The 24,711-nt window shown below is 38.8% G+C and overlaps 2 protein-coding genes across 6 annotated transcripts in view; one reads left to right on the top strand and one right to left on the bottom strand.

The window, feature by feature from the left end:
- Window positions 1-414: 414 nt before the first annotated feature.
- On the bottom strand, window positions 415-24,618 carry LOC106882886 (tRNA pseudouridine synthase-like 1). Of its 4 annotated transcripts, none has more exons than XM_014933696.2 (9): window positions 24,491-24,618; window positions 19,225-19,384; window positions 16,198-16,261; window positions 12,885-12,997; window positions 10,953-11,033; window positions 9,201-9,362; window positions 7,372-7,597; window positions 3,317-3,482; window positions 415-1,938 (listed from the first exon to the last, which is right to left on the bottom strand). In XM_014933696.2, exons 2-9 carry the CDS (start codon window positions 19,269-19,271, stop codon window positions 1,811-1,813), a joined length of 987 nt encoding a protein of 328 aa, XP_014789182.1. In that variant the 5' UTR covers window positions 19,272-19,384; window positions 24,491-24,618; the 3' UTR covers window positions 415-1,810. The 4 variants fall into 4 exon arrangements, with proteins under 4 accessions (XP_014789182.1, XP_052826722.1, XP_052826723.1 ...); XM_052970762.1 differs by lacking the exon at window positions 24,491-24,618 and adding an exon at window positions 23,098-23,179; XM_052970763.1 differs by lacking the exon at window positions 24,491-24,618 and adding an exon at window positions 20,121-21,236.
- Window positions 19,679-24,711, top strand: part of LOC106882884 (protein RER1) — a 48,480-nt gene continuing 43,447 nt past the window's right edge. The window contains exon 1 of one of the 2 annotated variants that reach the window (XM_052970764.1): window positions 19,679-19,827. The gene's annotated coding sequence lies outside the window, so the exon portion shown is untranslated. The remainder of the gene's footprint in view (window positions 19,828-24,711) is intronic. The other variant, XM_052970765.1, reaches the window with a different exon arrangement.

The following is a 24,711-nucleotide window of genomic DNA, read 5'->3' as shown; positions in this document are numbered from 1 at the left end:
TGTTTTTAGCATGACACCAGAACAAGTGCTTTTTATGTGGCACCAGCACTGGTATCATTTCTGCTGTGGTGGAAGGGTCTTCTTGAGTACAGCAATGCACTAGATATTTCAGTCTTTAGCCTTCATAAGACTCAATATCTTGCGATTAGCCTTCAATACTTCATTTCATGTCTTCCTGGGTCTCCATCTTCCATAAGTTTTATCCACTTTAAGTGATTGGTACTTCTGTATGCAACTGTCTATACACAAAATAAATATCCCTTTCCAAAGACAAACAAAATGGTTGTAGCTATATGAACTTGCACTTCATGAGCTGGTACTGAAATTACATTATTCACATGAATATCTTGGTGAAACAAAATAAAAAAATGATTACATTATAAATCTCTGAAAAATAACAACTGACAAATTCACTAGAAAAATAAAATATGTTTATTTAAATACCAAAAAATCTAAATGGTTAGCAAAATCTCCAGCCCCTTCTTACTAAAAACAAAAATTTCTGAAATCATCACTCTCCTAAGATAATCAATTCACTTGAGTATGTAGCTATTAATTAATGAGTTTACCAGCATGAGTAAGAGCGTTTTTACATTAAAAAAAAATTTAATCCATTCTTGAAGGCAACTCATTTCCCTAATGAGAGCAATCAAATTCGCACAAGCCACAAGAGGGAATAATCTGGAATTTGAAGAAACTACAGAGTTACTGAACTTGTTGAAACCTTCTGGCATATTAATAGAACTCATTTACTGAAATATTCTGAAAAATATTCCAAATATTTTGAATACTAGAGACAATAAGTTTCTGGCTGTGTTTATATACACAGTCCCATTGCTCTGAAACTTTTAATGCAACCCTTTTGATACCAACCTAACCAAGATTTCTCTTTGTTTTATGATACAGACATCCAGTTTTAAAGTAATCTAAATTAAAACCTTCCATCAAAATTTCTGTTCCTGGGACCCCAGTTTAATAATCCTTTCTATAGGCACAAGGCCTGAAATTTGAAGGAAGTTGGGTAGTAGATTACATCATTCCCAATGCTTCACTGCTACTTATTTCATCAACCCAGAAAGGTTGAAAGGCAAAGTTGACCTTGGCACAATTAGAACCCAGAACATAAAGATGGACAAAATGCCACTAAGCATCTTGCCCGGCGTGCTAATGGTTCTACCAGCTCTGCCAGTTTAATAATCCTTTCTACTTTCGGCACAAGGCCTGAAATTTTGGGGGAGGGGGTCTAGTCGATTGCATTGACCCCAGTGTTTCACTGGTACTTAATTTATTGACCCCAAAAGGATGAAAGGCAAAGTTGACCATGGCGGAATTTGAACTCAGAACGTAGTAGCAGACAAAATATCATTAAGCATTTTGCCCGACATGCTAACAATTCTGCCAGCTCACCGGGAGAATACCACCCCATGCTGGGAGGCAAGGGGTGGTATTGGCAAACTCAAGGGTTGCCTTGGGTGGCACACATTCTAGATGTGTCACTGGGTGGATAGTTTAGTGAGAGGGGATGTAGAAGATAGGGCAAAATGGAGAAGGACAAAGGACCTCAATGAAGCTAACCCTGGAGAAGGTCATAAGACCCACAAAAAGTTAACCCTTGCTTTAGCAAGGAAAACGGTCTTAAAGTGACAGTTGTTGTTGCTGTTGTGATTGTGTGTTATACAATTCTGTGACAGATTTCCATTTTTTTTTTTTAAATGGAAGCAACATTTTTGTTTAAAAATAACACAAAACACTCCAACAAACAAAAGCAACAACTAAGTATCACTGATAATTTGAAGATAATTTGAAAATATTATATTTTCTCAGAACTGGCATCTAAGTCCTCTTCATCATCATCAGTTGAGTTTAAGTCATCAGCATCTTTATCAGTTGGATTCAAGTCATCAGGCTCTGATTTGGCAGTCGGTGTGTAAATCAGATCTGCAAGAAGAAGAAAAGAATGTGAATAATCATCATCATCATCGTTTAACATCCGTCTTCCATGTTAGCATGGGTGGGACAGTACCACAAGAGCCGGCCAGGCCAAAGCCTGCACCAGTCTTCTGTGACTGTTTTGGCAGGATTTTTACAGCTGGATGCCCTTCCTAACACCAACCACTCAGCAGAGTGGACTAGGTGCTTTTTATGTGGCACAAGCACAGGCAAGGTTAGATTTGGTAAGGTTTTTACAGCTGGATGCCCTTCCTAACACCAACCACTTTACAGTGTGGACTGGGTGCTTTTAAGAGGCAGGGTTACCAAGTACTTGCAAAACATAAACATTTTTTTAAAAAAACTTTTTAAGAGGGGAGGAGACATTGGAGAGGGTGATGACAAAAAGGTTATAGTGAGACAGATACAGGTGTCTTGCTGTAGAGGAAGTACAAGGTTACCCAGCCGGAGAGAGAAAGATCAGGAATGAAGACAGAAACAGGTGTGCTATCACAAAGAAAATAGATGGTTGCCCAACCTGAGGGAAGTGCAGGAGAAAGAGAGAGTGGGAGACAGCAGGATAGAGATGGTGGCAAAATGCTGGGCAATACTCACAAGGAACGGGAATCAGAATATGAGATGGTTGAGGAAAAGAAGAGATATAGATGGTGGCAAGTGCCAGGGCATACTAGCCCCTATCCACACACACACATTTACACACTCTCACATACACACACACATGCGCATCTTCGTTTTGGGATCATCAGTACCTCATTATCTCCCCTTCTTCCTAGCTCTCCTGTTCAACCTTTTTCCAACCGGTCGTCATGATTGACTGCTAAAATCTACAAGTTGTATTTTATTCTCTCTCTGTTTATTTCTTCATGTTCCTTTCTCTTGAAGAGCGTAGGTTCAAAATGTAAAAGACTTTCTCAATTTCCTGAGCGTCAAACTAATACATCTACTTGTTGTTTATACACCTGTCTTTGTCTTTTGTTTTTCTGTATATTTCAACTATATTTATATATATATATATATATATATATCATCATCATCGATTAACGTCCGTTTTCCAAGCTGGCATGGGTTGGACGGTTTGACTGAGGTCTGGAGAGCCAGCGGCTGCACCAGGCTCCAATCTGGTCTGGCAGAGTTTCTACAGCTGGATGCATTTCCTAACGCCAACCACTCCAATATACACACATACATGCAATGTGTTTCCATCAACCAAATCTATCAAGAGGCTTTGATCAGCCAGTATTATAGAAGACTCTCACCCAGGATGCCATGCAGTGGGACAGAACCTGGAACCATGTGCAACTACGTCTGCCGATATAGTGAAACAAGCGAAAGAATAAATTATTTCTTTTCAATGAGGGGACATTACCTTTGGGATCATAATATATATTGGAGAGATAAAGTCCACAAGCGGGTAAACTTTTGATTTTTGTGTCAGTGGCCTTTAAAGAAGGCCTTAGCAATTTCTGCTGGATGTCAGCAACTGTCAGTTCATCCAGTGCCACCTGCACCATGGCACCAACCATTCGACGAATCTGCAAAATATATTTATATATATTTCTTATTTATTTTAGAAAGGAAAAGCCAAATTTTAGTTTACATACAGACACAAGAGACATTCATCAATAACAATAAGAGAAGGGAGGGAGGAAGGGGGTGGAGGGAGGAAGGGAGGGAGGAAGGAAGGAAGGAAGGAAGGAAAGACTGTGTGATTTGAAGCTTGCTCTGCAACCATGTGGCGTCAGATTTTGTCCCACTGTATGGCATTTTGGGCAAAGATCTTTTAATCATAACCATGGGTTGACCAATATTAACAATAAATGAAATTTTGGTAAACAGCAAAAATACAGAAGTTTGTTTTGTGAGTGTGCCACTGCCACTGTCATCATCGTCGTTTTAACATCCACTTTTCCATGCTTGCATGGGTCAGATAGAGTTTATTGAGGCAGGTTTTCTACAGACAGCTGCCCTTCTCATCACCAACCCTCACGTGTTTCCAAACAAGGTAATATTTCCCCATGGCCAGAAATGTTTTAGCAGAATATTGGAGATGAACAACAGTCACATGATGTCAAGACAAGGAGACAAAAACAAACAAACACAAACACACACCAGCATCATCATCATCATCTCACATCTTTCCATGTTGGCATGGGTCTGATGATTTGACAGTAGCTGGCAAGCTAGCGAGCTGTGCCAAGCCCTATTGTCTGTTTCGGCATGGTTTCTACAGCCGAATGCCTTTTTTTAATGTCAACCACTTTATAAATGTACTGGATGCTTTGACAAGCTTCTTTCAACCAAATCCATTCACAAGGCTTTGATCATCACAAGGCTATCATAAAGACACTTGCTCAAGGTGCCACACGGTGGAACTGAACCCAAAACATGTGACTGGGAAGATTGTCACTTAGCAGCTGGTGGTTTCAAAGCAGTTGTCCGTATTTATCCTCTTCCTCTTTGATTTTCAAAGAGATACTCATATCAGCCGGACAGCTAACCTCTATGAAGGTACATACTTTTTCTAGTTTTTCCCAAACAACAATATCCAACCTGTTACGTTTACACTTGACAGATGTCTCAATAGGAGTGTTCCACCAGTATTCTTTGTATGTATATGATGGTTGAGGATGAATTAATAGTACAATGTCTATTCTACAGTTTTCCATCTGAATTAGATACTTTCTTTTCCAGGTCTTCTGTAATCTACTTCTGTATTGGGTATTTACCAGCCATCAGTTCCCCCAGCATCTCTTTGATATATATATTATCTTCAACTATTCACATAATAACATCTATGTCACCATTTTTCTCCTTTACACATCTGCCAATGCTTTTGGTGCTCAATCATGGTCATGGATTACTGGCACCTGGACTTAACAGTATATTATCCAACAAACAAATGCTAAGCAACTTCCTGATTGCTATTCAAAAGATGGTCATTCAAGAGATTGACAAAAATCTCACTTGCTCCCTGAGTTGGTCAGCTGCATACTTGACACATCTGACACTCTTCCCAGCTCCTACGGCTACATTAACTTCAACCAATCCTTCCACTCCTAGAACATTAACCATGCTGAAGTGTCCTACCTAGTCATGCTTTACTTGCAGATATCACCTTATATCATCATCATCATCATCATCATCGTTTAACGTCCGCTTTCCATGCTAGCATGGGTTGGACGATTTGACTGAGGACTGGTGAAACCGGATGGCAACACCAGGCTCCAGTCTGATTTGGCAGAGTTTCTACAGCTGGATGCCCTTCCTAACGCCAACCACTCAGAGAGTGTAGTGGGTGCTTTTACATATATATATTCTCATCAGTTTCAGTGAGTGAGTGAAAGTCACAAGCCCAACAGTTTCTTGAATAAACCAAGGATATATATATATATATATTAATAGTAATAGTATGACAACAAAAGAATGAATGAGACCTCGATATTATGTAAATAGAGGAATTTATCTGTAATATAATATGTGACAATTATTTGGTTGCCATAATAAAACTGAGTTTCGGATGTCGGGGCGGAAATCTGCTCTGGCATCTCGTCAGTTATTAAGACAAACAAAAATGCTATGGAAATGACCATATGTATATATATATATATATATTTATATATAAATGAATGCACATGGCTCAGTGGTTAGAGTATCAGGCTCACAATTACGAGGTAGTGAGTTTTCTCGAACCGGGCAGTGTGTTCTGTTCTTGAGCAAGACACTTTATTTCACATTGCACCAGTTCACTAGTCTGTAGAAATGAGTTGCAACATCACTGGTGTAAAGCTGTATTGGCCTTTGCCTTTCCTTTGGATAACATCGGTGGTATGCATGGATGTTTTCCATAAACAACCTTGCCCAAACTTGTGCCTTGAAGGGTAACTTTCTAGAGCAATCTCATGATCGTTCCATGGGTCTGTCTAGGTCAATCCTATGGTCATCATTATCATCATCATAACTAATCAGTTTGGAGATGCAAGAGAAGATATGTGCCCGAAGTGCCATGCTGTGGGACTGAACCTGAAACCACACAGCCACGTCGGCACCTGTTAAACACACATACACATCATCATCCATCATTTTGAATCCAGGTTTTGTCCTCGTTAATGGGGGAGGCCAGATCTACCTAAATGCCATAGCAACCACCCTCAAACCATCTCACCATCTTGCCCAGTTTTGGGCATCCTCCTTTCTCAAGCCAACCTTTCCAATCTCCTCCTCCACCTATCCCCACCACATTTTCCTTGGTTTACCTTGCTTTCACCTCAAACTCTAGCACCCTCTTCAGAACATGTTCTTCATCCCTCCTCAACACATGCCCTAGAAAATCCCATGTTTTACGTGGAAGACTAAAGATAATCCACACCCTTCAAGGTAGTGCTCCAGCAAAAATATAACAGCACCACCTTGAAGGGCTTAGTCAAAAAAAACCCACCCCAGTACTTATATTTTAAAGTCTGGTACTTATTTTATTAGTCTCTTTTACTGAACTGCTAAGTTATGGGGATGCACATAAACCAACATTTGTTGTCAAGCAGTGTGCATGTGTGTGTGGGAAACAACCACAAACACAAAAACATGCTTACACACACACACGACAGGCTTACACACAGTTTCTGTCTATCGAATTCATTCACATGGCATTGGTCAGCCTGGGGCTACTGTAAAAGACACTTGCCCAAGGTGCCAGACAGTGGAACTGCACCTGGAAACATGTGCTTGCAAAGTGACCTTCTTAATTATAGAATCAAGCCTGTGCCTATTGGTTCCTAAGCAGAGAACCAAACTCCTGCCTCAAAAAAACAGTAAGAATTTTAAAGATATATATATATATATATATATATATATATATATATATATATATATATATATATATATACATAAGTCCAGTCTGTAAGGTGGTTGGCCATAAAAACCCAGCTAAAATAGACAGTGAAGCCTGGTGCAGACTTCTGCCTAGCCAGCTTTGGTCAAACCATCCAATCCATGCCAGCGAGATTGTTGCCAGTGCCGATGGACTGGCTCCTGTGCAGGTGACACGTAATACAACATTTCGAGTGTGGCCTTTGCCAGTAAGACATCCGAGTGAGATCGTTGCCAGTGCCCTTGGACTGGCTCTTGTGCGGGTGACACGTAAAATATACCATTTCGAGCGTGGCTGTTACCAGTACCGCCTGACTGGCCTTCGTGCCGGTGGCACGTAAAAGCACCCACTACACTCTCGGAGTGGTTGGCGTTAGGAAGGGCATCCAGCTGTAGAAGCTCTGCCAAATCAGATTGGAGCCTGGTGTAGCCATCTGGTTTCACCAGTCCTCAGTCAAATCGTCCAACCCATGCTAGCATGGAAAGCAGACGTTAAACGTCGATGATGATGATGATGATATCTAAGCGAGAAAACTAAGCTGCATGCTAACAACTTACCTGCCTGAACAAAAAGGACCGGCTTTGAATGTATACCTCCCAAAATTCCAAGCCAGGATTATGTTGCTTTAGAGCAGTCCGACCGAGTTTTACATTGATTGAGACGGTTCTGATGGGTGACTCATTTTTCTCTCGTATTGACTTGATTGTCGAAAAAGCAGTGAAGTCATGAGTTCCAACCATTGCTTCAGCAGCACTCATGAGTTTCCTCATGTCTATGGGTGTCCTATGTGTAAACCACATAAATAAATAGTTATTTCCAAATCAAAATTTTTTTTTATCTAACAAATCGCATTTTAAATTATAACATTTAACTCTTTAGTATTTAATGCTGGCCATATCCAGTTCAAAATATTTTAGCTGTTCTATGTTCAAACTGGCCAGATCTGGCCTCTCACACCTATGCGACAATGTCATTCAAATCATAAACAATCACATTTTCAAAATCTCAAAGCAACAAGACAGTGCATGATTAATTCAAAACACTGAATGAATAAGTATTAAATTCAAAAGAGTAATCTGAATCTTAAAAGGTTAAAATATAAAAACTAGAAAAAAACAAAACAAAAAAAAAAACAAGAAAGATAAAAAAGGAAAAGAAAAATGGTGGGGGGTAAAGCAGTGGAAGATGAAGGGAGAGAGAGCAATGGGCCAAAAACTCCAGAACAAATGGCGTTGCAGCAGAGAATTGTCAGCAACTCATTGCAGCAACCACTCCATCTCACAGAAACCATCATCATTTAACGTCCACTTTTCATGCTAGCATGGGATGGACGATTTGATTGAGGACTGGCGAACCACACAGCTGCACCAGGCTCCAATCTGGTCTGGCAGAGTTTCTACAGCTGGATGCCCTTCCTTAATGCCAACCACTCCGAGAGTGTAGAGGGTGTTTTTACATGCCACCGGCACAAGGGCCAGTCAGGCGGAACTGGCAATGGCCACGCTCAAGTGGTGTTTTTTACGTGCCACCTGCACAAGAGCCAGTCCAGCAGCACTGGCAACGACCTTGCTTGAATGTTTTTCACATGCCAGTAAGTGCTGGTAACGATCACACTCAAATGGTGCTATTTACGTGCCACCGGCACGGAACCCAGACAGCTGCTCTGGCAATAATCACGCTCGGATGTGATCATTGCCATGCTTCCCGAAATTCCCCAACAGTACACCAGATGCCCCCTCCCCAATCATTTTTTTGAAGACTTATTCATTTTACACTTCCTGTGCATAATGCACTGTTTATATAACATATATACAATATGTTCATCATCATCATCATCATTATTAAGAGACAGCGAGTTGGCAGAATCATTACCACGCTGGGTAACAACTGAAAACTGCTTATGAAGAAGGAAAATATTGTTGTTTAGTCTCGAGTTAATCTTAATAGAGCAGATTATGATCAAAGGCATTCCAGCCATGACCATCTTGCCTTTTTAAGAGTTTCCAAGACTACATTATTCAACAAGTCTTTCTTTTCTTATGATAATAAGGTGTAATCTGAAGATGAATGGTCGCTATTTCTAACAAGCACGGAGATGCTCTGGGAATTAGGTGGGTGGTTGTATGAATACCAAGCCTTACAGTTTACTCCACTGGCTACAACTATAAAAAATAACAACCTAATTGTCCTCAAATTACACCCTATTGCCTACAACGGAGAAGGAGAGGTGGAGGATGTGACAAATAAGAATAAGACATACAAGAGAGAGAGAAAGAGTTGATAGTGACACAGACATGAAGGAGACTTGATAGTGAGATACAAGAAAGAGAGAGAGAGAGAGAGAGAGAGAGAGAGAGAGAGAGTATAAGATCTGAATGTATCTTACCAAATAATGTGTGCATGATTTTTCTCCAAGAGAGTTAATGCAGAGTGACCAGTTTGGGGTGCTATTTCTTTAAAGGGAATAGCAAGACGGTACATGTAGGTACGGTTTTTGATCTGACGTCGGCTATGAAAGTCATCGTTTACTCTGAGGACATTGGTGACCCTAAAATTAAGAATTTTACAATGTGCAAGTTCTTCAGGGAAAGAAAGAAAGAAAGAAAGCAAGAAACTAACAACATCAAGCCCATATTTATTTTATTGATCTCTGGCAAAAGTTTAAATTTACCAAAGTTACTTCCCTTACACAGCGATATTTACACCAATTCATATCGTTTTAACGTCCACTTCTTCAGGCTTGCAGGAGTCAGACAAAGTTTGTTGAAGCAGGTTTTTTAAGGCCATATGCCCTTCGTTTGCCAACTAACACTTGTTTCCGAGCAATATTCTCCCATGGCCAGACATGTTTTTCACGGGTGTTAGAAATTAATAATATTGTTTGTATGATGGTGATGCACCTTTACAACCATCAAGATGTCAAGACATGGTTTTACACACACACATGCCTGTACCAACTGGCGACTTGTAAGTTCAAATGACGACTCCTACTTCATATTTCAAAAGTTAACAATGGGAATGGCATCCAGCTGTAGAGAAAACCCCTTGAGCAATGTAGATATATTGTATTTGCAAAAGCCAAACATGACTATGTGGTAAGAAGCTAGCTTCCCAATCACAGTTTCAGGTTCAGTTCCACTGCATGGTACCTTGGCAAGTGCCTTCGTCTATAACCACAGGTTGACCAGTCTTGTGAGTGGATAAGGTATATGGAAACTGAAAGGTGCATTATATATATATATATATGTATCATATATATATTATATTTTTCCAGATGAGAATACTTCTTCCGTTTAAAGTGTTATTCCAAGGTTTTTTTTTATCATACTTTATTTAAGGGATTCTTTCATTTCCGTATGAATATATATAAATAAAAATCATTAATTATTGTAATTAAAATAATAGTATTACGAATTAATTGAATCTATTACTTGTAAAGAACAGTTAAAGCTATCAATTGATCTTATATTGTTGTTTATAACTAAACATGGGGTTAAAAATGTATTGTAGAAGTTAAAGGGTAAAGACCCTCTTCGGACATGAATGACCATGGGACTGCACCTAGAAAGGCACAAGTCCAGGTAAGGTTGTTTATGGAAGACCAGCAATCGCCCATGCATACCAGCCTCCCCTTTCCGTCACCGATGTTATCCAAAGGAAAGACAAAGGCTGATACAGCTTGGCACCTGTGATGTCGCAACTCATTTCTACAGCTGAGTGAACTGCAGCAACGTGAAATTAAGTGTTTTGTTCAAGAACACAACACTCAGCCCAGTCCAGGAATCAAACTCACTACCTCATGATTGGGAGCCAAACACTCTAACCACTGAGCCATACACCTTCACATGTAGGAGTATAACCAGTTTATTACACATAAATTTTAATAACAAAATTTTATATAGACCCACAAGGGGCATGGGGACTTCAGCCGAGAGCCACTGGTCTAGAATGACATCTGGAATTTTTGGTAATGACAATGAGAATTTATCATACTTAGTGCATTAGTTGCAGAATGTGAAAGGGAATTTAACCCATATGGAACTTGAAACTAGATTTATTTACAGGGAGATTATTTCTCATCCAGAATGCTGGAACATTAGTAGACAGATTTGATGAGGAAAAAAAAAAAAAAACTAACCGTATTGTTTCTTTCTTTTTCCTTAGCCAATAGTTCATTCCATTTTTCAAAAATTCTGGTTCATATTCACAATCTTCATTCCTTTAAAATGAATAGAAACAAAAATATTACACAAAATCAAATTTTTTTTTTAGCAAATAATACTTTAAAAGACAAAAAATATCACCATTCTGAAGCACAATGACAACTACTGTGATGCATCTGCATCATTTACTGGTGGTCATCATCTCTTCTTTTGTGATATATTATATTTAGCATTATTTCATCCAGTATATACCTCCATTTTTAATATGATAGTGTAAGATAGTAATTGCTTTGGACTTGTGATTGTAAGACTGTGCTTTCATTTCCTGGACTGTGTAATGTGTTGTGTTCTTGAGCAAAAATACTTCATTTCACATTGCTCCAGTCCACTCTGTCAAGGGAGGAATATATATGTTAGAGAAACAGGGAAACCGGTCCTATGCACCTTATGGAGTAATGTGGACTAAATCCATTAGTCGCTCTGGACACCTTTGTAACTCTTACCTCCAACTAAATAGCAAACATCATGAAATGCAACCCTGCCCTTCATACTTACCAACATGATGAAGAAACCTTTGTGTCAGGCTGTATCAGATCACTGCTTTTTGATAATTAAGTCTTCCTGTTACCATTGAAGGAATATACAAATGAAACATGGAGCTTGCATGACACATTGCAAGCTCCTCGTAGGAACTGGTAGCAGAGGGGATTCTTTCATTCTCCTTACACGACATCCTAGAGCCATAAAATTCACCCAGTATACTTTGTAATGTGGTTGATAAGAGAAAAAAAGCATACAACCATAGAAAACATGTTAAAATGAAATGTATGAGCAACCTGCATCTAGAATAAAACGATTGAGTGCTGCTGTTTGGATGATGGCAATCTGGCATGGCTGACTGGGCATTCAGCCAGTTTCGGTGGTAATATCTTTTGGTGCTGGAGGCAAACATGCACACATACACACACATGCATGTATGTGTGTTCAGAAATGCACACATAGAGAGAGAGTGGGGGGAAGACTTAATTGAAAACAACTGAGAAAGACTTTCCCTCTCTTCATACACATAAAATAACATTGGTTTCAAATTTTGGCTTAAGGCCAGCAATTTTAGGGGATGGGTAAGTCAATTACATTGATCCCCAGTATTCAACTGGTACTTATTTTATCAACCCTAAAAGGATGAAAGGTAAAGTCGACCTCAGTGGAATTTGAACTCAGAACATAAAGACAGATGAAATGCCACTAAATATTTTGTCCAGTGTGCTAACAACTCTGCCAGCTCACCAGTAATAATGATAATCCTTTCTACTATAGGCACAAGGCCTGAAATTTTGTAGGAGGGGACTAATTGATTACATTGACCCCAGTATTTCACTGGTACTTGATTTATTGACCCCAAAAGGATGGAAGGCAAATTGGACCTCGGTGGAACATGCAGACAGACGAAATGCCACTAAGCATTTATCCCAGCATGCTAACAATTCTGCCAGCTCACAGCCTCATAATAATAATAATAATAACAATTTGGCCATCACTTCATCACCATCTTAAATTAGCTTTCCACACTTATTCAGAGTTATTTTTCTCCAAGAGAGGTTAGAAGACCACAAATTGCTCATTTTAATTTGGCTTTGCTTTTATGGCTGGTTGCCCTTTGCATCATCAATCATCCACGTTACAAATTGTCACTGGGTTCATTTTACCATGGCACCAACAGTAGACACAGTGTAAAAATAAATGTTAGCTAGACTTTGTATCTTATAGCAGTTTCACTAAATCACACGTTCAAATGAACTGTAACGGTGGCACCAAAGATTTTTTTTTTAGTAGCTAGATATATTGGATGGAAGAGATGGGAATGACAATAGTGGCGATACACAATAAGTCAATAATACAGTACTCACTTGCGGAGAAGATCACAATGCATTGTATTCTGAAAGGCATGAACACCTGCATCTGTACGGCTGGAAACAGAAGTCTTCACAACATTTCTAGGATTCAGTGATTTCAAAGAAACCTGAAAATTAAGGACATCTAATTAGCGTTCAGTTAGAAGTCATTAGCAGGTTTGTATACTTAGAAAAAAGGCTAGTTTTATAATAAAGTCTCAGTCATTATTAGTAAATACTAAAAATAATGTATTTACAATTGTACTCTCTTGCACACAGATATATAGCATATACTGAACAGCATTAAAGACACTGACAATAAAATTATTACATATAATATACTCATACACAAAATTAGCTTCAACTCAGTTTCCATTCATCAAATTTCATATATATATATAGAATAAGAATAGGATGGGAAAAGTTCAGAGAGCTTTTACCTTTGTTGGTAATAAAAGGTCTCTCCCTCAGAGTGAAAGGCAGATTGGATGATGCCTGTGTGTGAACAGCAAGCTACATGGCAGTGATGCATGGGCTGTGACTGCAGAAGACATGCGAAGGCTTGACAGAAATGAAGCTAGTATACTTCACTGGATGTGCAATGTCAGTGTGCATGTATGACAGAGTGCAAATGTCTTGAGAGAAAAATTGGGCATAAGAGGTATCAGAGGTGGTATGCAAGAGAGGTATCTGTGCTGGTATGGTTATGTAATGCATATGGATTAGGACAGCCGCGGAAAGAAGTACCAATTTCTAACTGTTGAGAGAACCTATGGAAGAGGTAGATCCAGGAAGACATGGGATGAGATGGTGAAGCATGATCTTCAGATAATGGGTCTCATAGAGGTGATGACAAATAATGGAGAATTTTGGCAATTTGCTGTGCTCGAGAAGACATGTCAAGCAAAATGAAATCATAGTCATGGCCAGCGCCAGGGACATTTTAAAGTCAGTTGTACTGATAACGTGTAAAAGGCACCCGTGCCAGTGATACATAGGAGGTACCTACTATACTCTTGGAGTGGTTGGCATTAGGAAGGGCATCCAGCTGTAGAAACTAAGCCAAATCAGACAAGAGCCTGGTACAGCTCTCTGGCTTACCAGTTCCAGACAAACCATCTAACCCATGCCAGCATGGAAAACGGACACGAAATGATGATGAAGATGGTGATGATATAAAAGATTTTATATCATCACTAGTATACAAACTAGAGATCCAGGTAATCCTAAGGTGAGCTCTAAGTGGAAATCCATAGGCACAGGCAGGGCTGTGTGGTAAGAAGCTTGCTTTCCAACCACATGGTTCTAAGTTCAGTTGAATTAGAGTCAACCTAGCTAAAACCAAAGTCCTAATAAGTAGGAAGGCAGACAAACCACAAACCCCTTCAGGTAGATGGTCCTGCTCGATCTGTAGAAAAGGTGTAGGTAGAAACTCTATAAGATGTACCCAGTGTAAGCTATGGACACATAAGAGGTGTAGCAATATCAAAGGAAGGCTAACTAGGAAGATAGTTTTTGTATGTGGCAGATGCTCAGGAGCAATAAACACAGAAAATGTGCAGAGAACAACTTCTGCCACATACCAGGGAGAAAAACTAGAAGTAGTTGATAGCTTCCGTTATCTAGGTGACCAAGTCAGTAGAGGGGGAGGGTGCGCTGAAAGTGTAGCTGCTACAATAAGAATAGCCTGGGCAAAGTTCAGAGAGCTCTTACCTCTGCTGGTGACAAAGGGCCTCTCGCTCAGAGTAAAAGGCAGACTGTATGACGCATGTGTACGAACAGCCATGCTACATGGTAGTGAAACATGGGCTGTGACTGCTGAGGACATGCGTAAGCTTGCAAGGAATGAAGCCAGTATGCTCCGATGGATGTGCAATGTCAGTGTGCGTACTCGACAGAGTGTAAGTACCTTGAGAGAAAAGTTGGACCTAAGAAGCATCAGATGTGGTGTGCAAGAGAGACAACTGCGCTGGTATGGTCATGTGACAAGAATGGATGAGGATAGCTGTATGAGAAAGTGCTACACCCTAGCGGTTGAGGGAACCTGTGGAAGAGGTAGACCCAGGAAGACCTGGGATGAAGTGGTGAAGCACGACCTTTGAACATTAGGCCTCACCGAGGCAATGACTAGTGACCGAGACCTTTGGAAATATGCTGTCCTTGAGAAGACCCGGCAAGCCAAGTGAGACCTTAACCTGTGGCCTATGCCCACTTATGCGTACCTTTCCTTCATTGAACACTAAACTCTGCTTGCGAAGACCTGTTGAGGCAAGTGAAATCGAAATCAAATTTGATGACTGACATCTGTGCTAGTGGAGTACTAAGAGCACCGTCCGAGCGTGATCATTACCAGAGCAGCTGACTGGCTTCTGTGCCAGTGGCATGTAAAGAGCACCATTCGAGCGTGATTGTTACTAGCATCGCCTCACTGGTACTGGTGGCACATGAAAAAATATATTCGAGTGAGGCCGTTACCAGTGCCACTAGACTGGCTCCAGTGCAGGGGGCACATAAAAAACACCATTTGAGCGTGGCCGTTGCCAGTACAGCCTGACTGGCCCTCGTGCCGGTGGTATGTAAAAGCACCCACTGCACTCTCGGAGTGGTTGGCATTAGGAAGGGCATCCAGCTGAAACTCTGCCAGATCAGACGGCAGCCATCTGGTTCACCAGTCCTCAGTCAAATTGTCCAACTCATGCCAGCATGGAAAGCAGATGTTAAACGATGATGATGATGATGATGATAATGGATCTTGTGTTCAAAGACAATGGGTGAAAACCAAAAACTCCTCAATGAAGGATGTATTAAAATGGCAAAACTTACAGAGTAAGTATATATAAATAGTTGTAAACATAAGTGCTTATCAGTTAAACTGGGAGGAGACCCCTGAAGACAAGGGTCAAAGTGTTGAAGTCCAATCTCAAGATACTGAGCCTTAACGAAGAATATGTCAAATGACTGAGATATGTGTCATACAGCTGTACTCAAGAAGACCTGTCCACCACAGCAAAATTGAAATCGGTGCTGGTACCATGTAAAAAGCACTTGTGCCGGTGTCATGTTAAAAGCATCTAGTACACTCTATAGACTGGTTGGCGTTAGGAAGAGCATCCAGCCATAAAACAGCCAATGGAGCCTGTTGTGACCCTTGGCCATACCAGCTTCAGTCAAACCGTCCAACCCATGCCAGCATGGAAAACAGATGTTAAATTATGATAATAATGATGATGTAATGACACTATGTCTATCAGCAAGAGTTTGAGTGAGTTGGTGAGTAATGATAATACCAGTTCAGTATATATACATATATATATATATAAAACCTTACCTCTAGCTGTTCCTGAATAGTCAAAACTTTTAAGCCCTGATTCAGAAGTTGTTTTTGGATACCACTGTGTAAGTAAAGAGAATAAAATAAAATTTGAATTCTTTAGAAAGATATATTTTTTATAGATAATATACAAGATATACAAGCTTAATTTGACAGTTTGCATAAAAGGGAAAAAAAACACAATATCCTAGCCTGGATAGTAGACTAATCCTTCATTCAGTTTAACACCACCACCTGGCCATGTCTCTAGCCAGAGGAGGTGGTGGTGATGGTGGTGGTTGTGATGATAGTAGCAATGGTAATAGTGGTGGCAGTGGGGTAGTGATGCTGCTGATATTGATGATGATGGCATAGCTATAAAATTGTGCCCACTGACTTTGTTTCCCCATAACTTTCAATAAAATTTCCTCCGATCAGTCTCAGAAGGTCTGAAAATGTCCTGGGTACTACCTTTACCCATTTGATTAAGTGATGGAAAGAAAATAGACACTTGTTACCTTTACTTAACGAACATTAATCTGATCAGTCATCTAACTTCAACCATTTCATTAATCAGTGAGGTGTGTAAGTAAACAAACCTATACCTACATAAAAGAAAGCTCTCTCAAAACCTTACATACAAACAGAACTAACCTCACTGAATGATTAAGCACAAAGAGCTAATGTTGGAAAAGCCTAAATATCATAGATTAGGGATAAAAAGTGCTGAACATGTAAATATATTTTGGTACATGGATGAAAAGCAGGACATTTTCAGGAAGAGAAAGAGATAAAATGGATATATAATATTATACACAAAAGAAATTGAAGACATATTTATATATGTGTATATCTGGCTGTGTAGTTTAAGAAGCTTACTTCACAACCATGTGGTCTCAGGTTCAGTTCTACTGTGTGGCACCTTGGGCAATTGTTTCTACTATAGCCCTGGGCTGATTAAAGCACTATGAGTGGATTTGGTGGATGGAAACTGAAAGAAGCTCATTGTGTCACCACCACTAAGCTAAGATCTAAGCAGATCACTGAGCTCAGCAGTACGCTGCTGATTGAGCTCTGGCAGCTAGCATTCCAGGTACACTAGAGCATTTAAGACCAGTGTTAGGATGATATTAGAAACATGGAGATTTACTGCTTTTTCAGAGTTCTGATGGCAGCATACCAATCAGTAATTAGTCAAGATAGTGGATGATGGGCATTTTCTAAAATCCTTCAATGATTACTAGATACACTGCTTTAGCAAAAGGTTGAAGTGTTCCCCTCTGTGCTCCTCTATCACTGACAGGTCTTTGAACAGAAATGTGCCAACTACTGCCATACAACAATTCCTTGTGCCACATAGTCTTTGTTGCATCATCAGTATCATGTATGCCATACAAGCCTGCATAAATCAGATTTTCCTGAGTTTTTGCAATTCACCAATCACTTTTCAGAATGCAAGGAGTGGATTAAGCCCTGCTCTGAAGACCTTGACCATTTTGGGTTTTTTTACAAGTGAATGTCCAGTGTTTTTCTGTCAGCCTTGTATGTTATTCAGGAATGTGATGGAGCTCTCACCGAATAACTCTTGATAATATTTTGTTTTTCATCCTATGGTTTCTCAGCACTTAAGGTAATGAGTCCTTCTGAAACTTTTAGTTTTGACATCTATTGAAAAACGGAGGATGGGGGTGCAGAGCCAAGTTAACACCTGATTTCTGGTGCTTTTGAGTGTCTAAAAGAGTGCATATATAACCCAACCTCACCTTTGTCAATATAATGTGGCTGTCCAACATTCAGCTTCACCTTATTGCACAGGTAAGCAGAACATCTTTGTAATTTACCTGCATGACCATGAGGAAAGATGTCAATATTTGGATCTGGTAGTTTTTGATGGAAAAGTGTTGGTAACCATAAGGTTATGCACAACAGGTGAGATTGTGGTGTGTTATAATGAGGAGGATGTGTGTAAAGTCTAATGCCATTCCTTTCGTCATGCTGTCTGATCGCTTAATCCTCAGTTTGCTTACTCTTCTATCCTCTTGCATCAAAATTAACCATTACGACGACTAGGGTTGCAAACAAGTGGGAAACAGTCTAGCAATTAGCCCCAAGCAGAGACAAACATATATAAATGCAGTGACAGACATATATATCTGTGTGTGTGTGTGTGTGTGTGTGATTATGATGATGATGGTTTCGCTTATCGTGAACGACAAATGAGAGCAGGGCCGGCGACTGGGGCAGTCGCCCAGGTCGCCACGGAGGGTGTGACAAAGACACCACGACCGTCCGCTTGTACACGCCGAAGTTCAGCTTTCCCGGGGCGCCAGCAACCCTAGGATCGACCCTGAATGAGGGATCAGTAAAATAAAGCGTTAATCATGTTCTATGGTCACTAATGTGTCTCTTAATTTCTGCTGGTGCCTTGCAAACCTTTTGGCAAAAGGAACAAGTTGAGGACTCAGTTTGCTCGAATGCTTATGGATCATTTACTATGTGTTTTTTTTTTTTATAGTGAAAGGCAAGGCCTGCTTTGCTTCGTGCCAGAAAACCACTATACACACACACACACACACATACATATATAGTCGCAACATTACAAATGGAGTTTTGATTTCATGCGTGTTCTTCGAATTATGAATTTAAAAGTCAAGATGTTATTGTCTCCCTTGATACAAAACACTCAGCAAGGATGTGTGCAACAGATAATTAAAGCGAATAATACTGAGATTAATGTAATAGATAAATGTCCCCTGCCTCTCCTCTCTCTAAATATATATTCTAAATAAACCAGACTCGAGTGATGCTTTTCGCCCATTCGGGAAGATAAAACACCAGTAGAATTTTGTAAAGTAACTTCATTCGACAGTACCCTTGCAAAACACAACCTTGAATCTAGTTATATATACATATATATATATATATACATATATATATATATATATATATATATGATAGTATACAGGATTTATTTAGAATTGAAAGGAAAACTGGTGCGTTGAAAGAGATCTAAGAAATCGATTACGTGAAAATGGTTTTTATTACCTGTAGTTTGTTCCAATATACGATACGAATATTAAAAAGCGTCCCATTTCAAGAGTTATTTTTTTCTTTTCACTTGCTTTCTTGTTTAATTATAATTACACCTAATTGTGTAACGGTTATCGTCTTAAAATGACAGGGAACAACATCATCTCAAGGTAACCTGTATAAAGTAGATTTGAAATTTTTTTACTCTGGAGATTTCTTTACATATTTAAAAAAAAAAATCAAACATTTAGCGTTCGAGGACAATTTTTATAAAAAATTGTTATTTTTTTTTTAATTGATAAATTAATCGTTATTCTCCGATTTTCATGACGAACAAAAAGATAATTTGTTGTTTAATTACAATTGTTTCCAAGTCCGGAACATTTCAATCGCGGGACACATGCTTGTTGACGCATGCGTAGTAACTAGGTTTATTTAAATGATAGCGAGGCTATGCAACGTGGATCACCGGTCACTTCCGTTTACTCTGACCTCCAAGCAAGACCCATCGGCAGCGGCGGCCCGTGTCTTTAGTGATCCTTTCTCACTGCCCCATCCATTGTGACCCTGCCTTTTTTTTGCATTTGCCAGGGACAACTGGATATCTTAATCTGAGGGGTAAGCCTTAAAGCTATTAAATTTTTTTCTTTAATATATATATATATACATACATTATATATGTTATGTAGCGGGACTTCGCTTTAAATGTGTCAAAATCGGTCAGTGAAAGGCCTTTCTGTTCCCCGAAATTAACGGTCATTTTCTCATCTTTTCGTTTTTTCTTTTTCTTAGAAAAAACCTACAACGACAAAACACTTTATTACTCGTTTCGTTGCTAACAAATGACTTAAACGAGACACATTCTCAAGAAACAGGGAGGAGGTGTAACAAACAAAAAAGAAGTTGAATACCTCAGCATATTTCTTCTGTTTGCTGTACTTTTATAAAAAGTTTGTAGTTAAGAACGTCTACTTATCAATTCATGTTTCTATCACAGTCATCATCAATATCATTATTGTTATTAGTATCAATATTATTCGTTATCGTTTTATATCTCGGCGAGGCTGTTTTCTAGGTGATGAAAGAAAATCAACGAATTTGATTTCAGAAATGTGTCTGTCTATATACCATTTGTTTCTCCTCACCCAACGTAGCGCCTACTTCCTTTTTCATTTTTATTGATTCTTTGCAGAGAAAAGGGTTTAGTCGATTAAATCGTAAAATGAGTATTTATGTATCTTGATCCCGGAACACCTAGAGACGAAGCTGACTCTGCGAATGATATTTGAACTTAAAGCATTGAAGTACAGAAAACGTAGCATAATTATATATGTATTCTATACAAAAGCAACCTTGTTCGACTTTTCATTTAGTGTTCAAGTTATTGGATGAATTCAGAGGATATAGACAAAATATTTAGTCATGCAGTAACGAACAGTTGATCACGTTTTATCTTATTTCCTCATTTTCATGACAGTCCAGTGGAATGCCAAGACTGTTGAGCGTCGAAACAAAATACTTGTTTCCTCTTCGTCTCTCACCGAGGTCAACTTCAACTTCGTTATTCATCCTTTCGAGGTCGATAAAAACGAAATGACAGTCAAATACGAGGGTCGATTTAATATTCCTTTTATAAATTGTATACGAGAATGGAATGAGTTGGCTCTAGGGTGAAAAAAATTGTGATTTCTTTTTTTTTTTTTTCCCGTCTACACTTGCATTAGATAAAGTTACATATACGTAGGTAAGAAATATCCTTACGAAGTACAACTAATTTGTAGTCTACATAGCATTTTGGTCGAGCAAAATAAATAATAATGAACTAGATTATGTTGCCTTTGTGAATGAAGCCTTCTGTCTACTACTAGTGTGCTTGTGAAAGCAGCTACTTGCATAGCCTTCTTTTGGGAAATATCTATGGTTACGTTATTCCTTGAGTTTTTCCTTTTTAAGATGTGAGAGTAGAATCTGTCTACAAACGTCGAATATGTCGTTTAAATATGCAAGCTGGGTATGTTTGTACTGCTCGCATACACGTATATTCATTCAGACGCGTGTGTGTGTGGCGTAAAACTTGATTTCCGTGAAAAGTGTGTGTGTATACACACACACACACACACACACACGTACTTTACAGGGTACGCCACTATTAATCTTATCGATGTATTTTTCACCGAAATGTTCATAAAATTATGGATTATTTGGGGGTTACGTGTATATGTAAATAGAATACGTGGCGGGTACGTGGCATTCGTTTTTTCAGTTATTGATGCCGGCCTATCCCCACCGCCACATCAGCCTATGAAAAGAGGGTAATTTCTGAAGCAGACAATTTTATTATTTTCAAGTTCCATAAAGAAAAAAAAGTATGTACACTGGAGACGATGTAATCGATTAGACCAATCTCCCAAAATTTCAAGCCTTGTGCATATAATAGGAAGGATTATTTATTATTATTTACTCTTGTTATTGAGGTGACGTGCTAGCAGGATCGATAGCACGCCGGACAAAATGCTGAGTGACACTTGTCTCTGCTTTACGTTCTGAATTCAAATTCTGCTGAGATCGATTTTGCCCTTACATCCTTTCGAAATCGATGAAATAATTACCAGTTGAATACTAGAGTCGATGTAATCGACTAGTCCCCTCCCCTATAAATTTCAGGCTTTGCACCCCACAAAATAGTTTTTTTTTTTTTTTTCTGTATTTCATTGACATTATAATGTACAGTATAGTGAAAGATGTGTGATTCGGATTTGGAGCTCCCCTCCACTCGATTCCCTTTTCTATATCTATTCCTTGATGTCATCACACTTTATTCATTGACTGTGGTAATGTGAATAATGGTTGTTAAGCCACAAGTCAACTCTGATAAATGAAGCAGGCCAAACAATCAAAGACTTTGTAGCTGTAACCATCCTGGTCCACTGTCACTCTCTCTCTCCCCCTCACACACATACATCTTTCTCTCTCTCTCTCTCTCTCTCTCTCTTACACACACACACACACACATGTACACACACAACACACGTTCCTGTCATTTTCTTTCTCTTTCACTTTATGCTGACATCAAACGAAATGTACATTTCCAGTCACAAAAACAAATAACATTTTTTTTACGGAATTTACCGAACGCTGTACTTTAACAGCTGATAGATCATTAACAATTCTTCGACTCAAAACGAAAGATCGCCAGACAATCTGATATGTGCCTGAAGGGCATGTTCGGCCAAACGTAATAAATTAGCAAAATACTCTCTCTATAATGCATCTGTTTATTATATAAATATTTCTCTCGTTCTGAACGCTCACCAGTCTCTCTTATCAGCTATCACGTCAGGGAACCAGTACGGATCGCTCGAACTGCTAGAAATAATTACCTAAACGGATCTTCATATCACACTACGCCATCTAAGTAATAAAAAAAACAAAAAAACGTTGCTTAATGTGCTTCTTAGTTTCCCTGCACGTAAGAAGAAAACAAAACGAGCTGCTTACAGCCGGAACGCCCTAAATTGTAAGATCTGCTCGATTTTCAACAACGAACTATTGTAGTGAGAGGAAAGTTTTTGCTAAACAAGCTTTTTTTCTTTCGCATCTTCTCTGAATCAGTACATTTTATTTCCTGCCAGGCTTCCTTATCATTCTCTCTCTTACTGCTTTATATTTATTTATTTGACACCGGGAAGTTTGTGATATCCAGTGCTCAGTACTAATAACTTCTGCGTTAGAAATTTTAGCTCAGTCTCTCTCTTTCTCTCTCTCTCGACCCACTTTATTGTTTTAAAAAGAGAACACGTAGGATATTCTAATCCACAGTGCTCTAAAAAAGTGACGACCCTACTTACTGAATCATTGCTGGTTAACCCAAGTTAAAACAGTACTCACTTGTCATTGTTTCCAATTTTTTCATGTTATCAGTTGCTATTATGCATATAGTGTACGGTCTACTTGGATGTTTATTATAGTGACTTACACTCAGGTATTCACACTGCAGTATGATAAAATAATTTTACTATAGAATTTAATAATTATCTTAAAGTGTATACAGGTGTTAAATAATTGGTAAAATATAAGTCCGATATCCTCGTTTTTTGAACTTAACACTTTTGTGAGATCAGGTAAAGTGATCTATTTTTTATGTAATTGGGTCAGATTAGGGGAAGGGAGTCCTTGTAATTTGCGCGCAACAGGACTGTTGATTATATTATAAATACTTGCCACGTTCGAGATTAACTTAAATCATTAAACACCCTTATATGTAGAGGTTTGCATTGTAAGACTATATACAATATTATTAGTAGGACAAATAGGGATGGATATTATTCGACTGTTCCCTCCTTCAAAAGTTGTGACCTTTGTGTCGAAGTCACAAATCTGGATGTATGCAACAGAGCAACAGGTCAAGCACCCGGCAAGTAAAGCCCGAGAGACGGTTTCAATCCCCAGCCAAAGCCGTTTCAGCATTTGCGCATGTTGTTTTTTGATCGGTGTAAATACTATGGACGTCTCTCTTTAAAACAATAGTTCTCTTGTCAAAGAGAAACTACACAATTTGGTAAAACGATGAACTATGGACATTATAGAATTTAAGGCTGGCCTTAAACATGTCACGTCCTCTCTCTCTCTCTCGCCTTTTAATTATGAACAAGGGTCGTAATAATTTCTACATGAACTACTTTTGTTTGAACAGTAAGGCTTGCCCTGGTTGCACATTTCACTAGTTTTCATTCCCACTTTATCATCGATGTAAAGTAACTTACATGATGCAATAGCTCGCAAATACTAGTGCCGTTGTATAAGCATTGACCCTACCCTTCCAACAGGTCTTTAACCGGAGATCACTGGCATTTCAAGTCCCCACATATATTATCATCACTTCACCATGTAGCCAGTACATGGTTATAGAAATGACATTACGTTCCTGTGGCAAAGCTGATCAGTGAAACTTTTTTTAAATCTTTTATCACCTCCATTTATTGATTGAAAATAACAAAAGTATACTTTGTTTGTAGTAAGTTTTTTTTCAAGTTTAATCTATTTGTTTTTTAGCTGTTAAATTCAAAAACAAAAATTCGAAGACACCCACTCAAAAAATGTTTATATTTATCAGACTACAATAAAAAAAAAAAGACGTAGTTAATTATTAAGTCCTATAGGGCGTAAGTACACAATGAAAAAAAAAAAAAAAAAAAAAAAAAAAAAAAAAAAATACACTTGTCCTAGTCTGTCAGTTACTTTTTTTTTTTTTTAAGATTTCATTTAATAAACTGGATCTCACCTACTTCACTTCTTCCAAAACTCGGCCCATGTTTTCTTGCGGTCCGAAACCATTACAGTTACATGGATAAAATACGCTTAGCGGAACTTTAAAAAATAAAAATTATGGTTCCTTTCAATTCCTTTCCTAGAAAAACCTCCTACCTTATGCTTCCTGGTTTCAAAATGTTCAGTAAACAAATGTTTACTGAGATTTCTTGAATTCATTTTCTGTTTTAGAAT

This window comes from Octopus bimaculoides, chromosome 9, assembly GCF_001194135.2.
Source record: "Octopus bimaculoides isolate UCB-OBI-ISO-001 chromosome 9, ASM119413v2, whole genome shotgun sequence".
In the NCBI taxonomy this organism is placed as follows: Eukaryota; Metazoa; Mollusca; class Cephalopoda; order Octopoda; family Octopodidae; genus Octopus; species Octopus bimaculoides.
The sequence above is the reverse complement of the archived record's forward strand: the minus strand, read 5'-3'. Positions and strand labels throughout refer to the sequence as shown.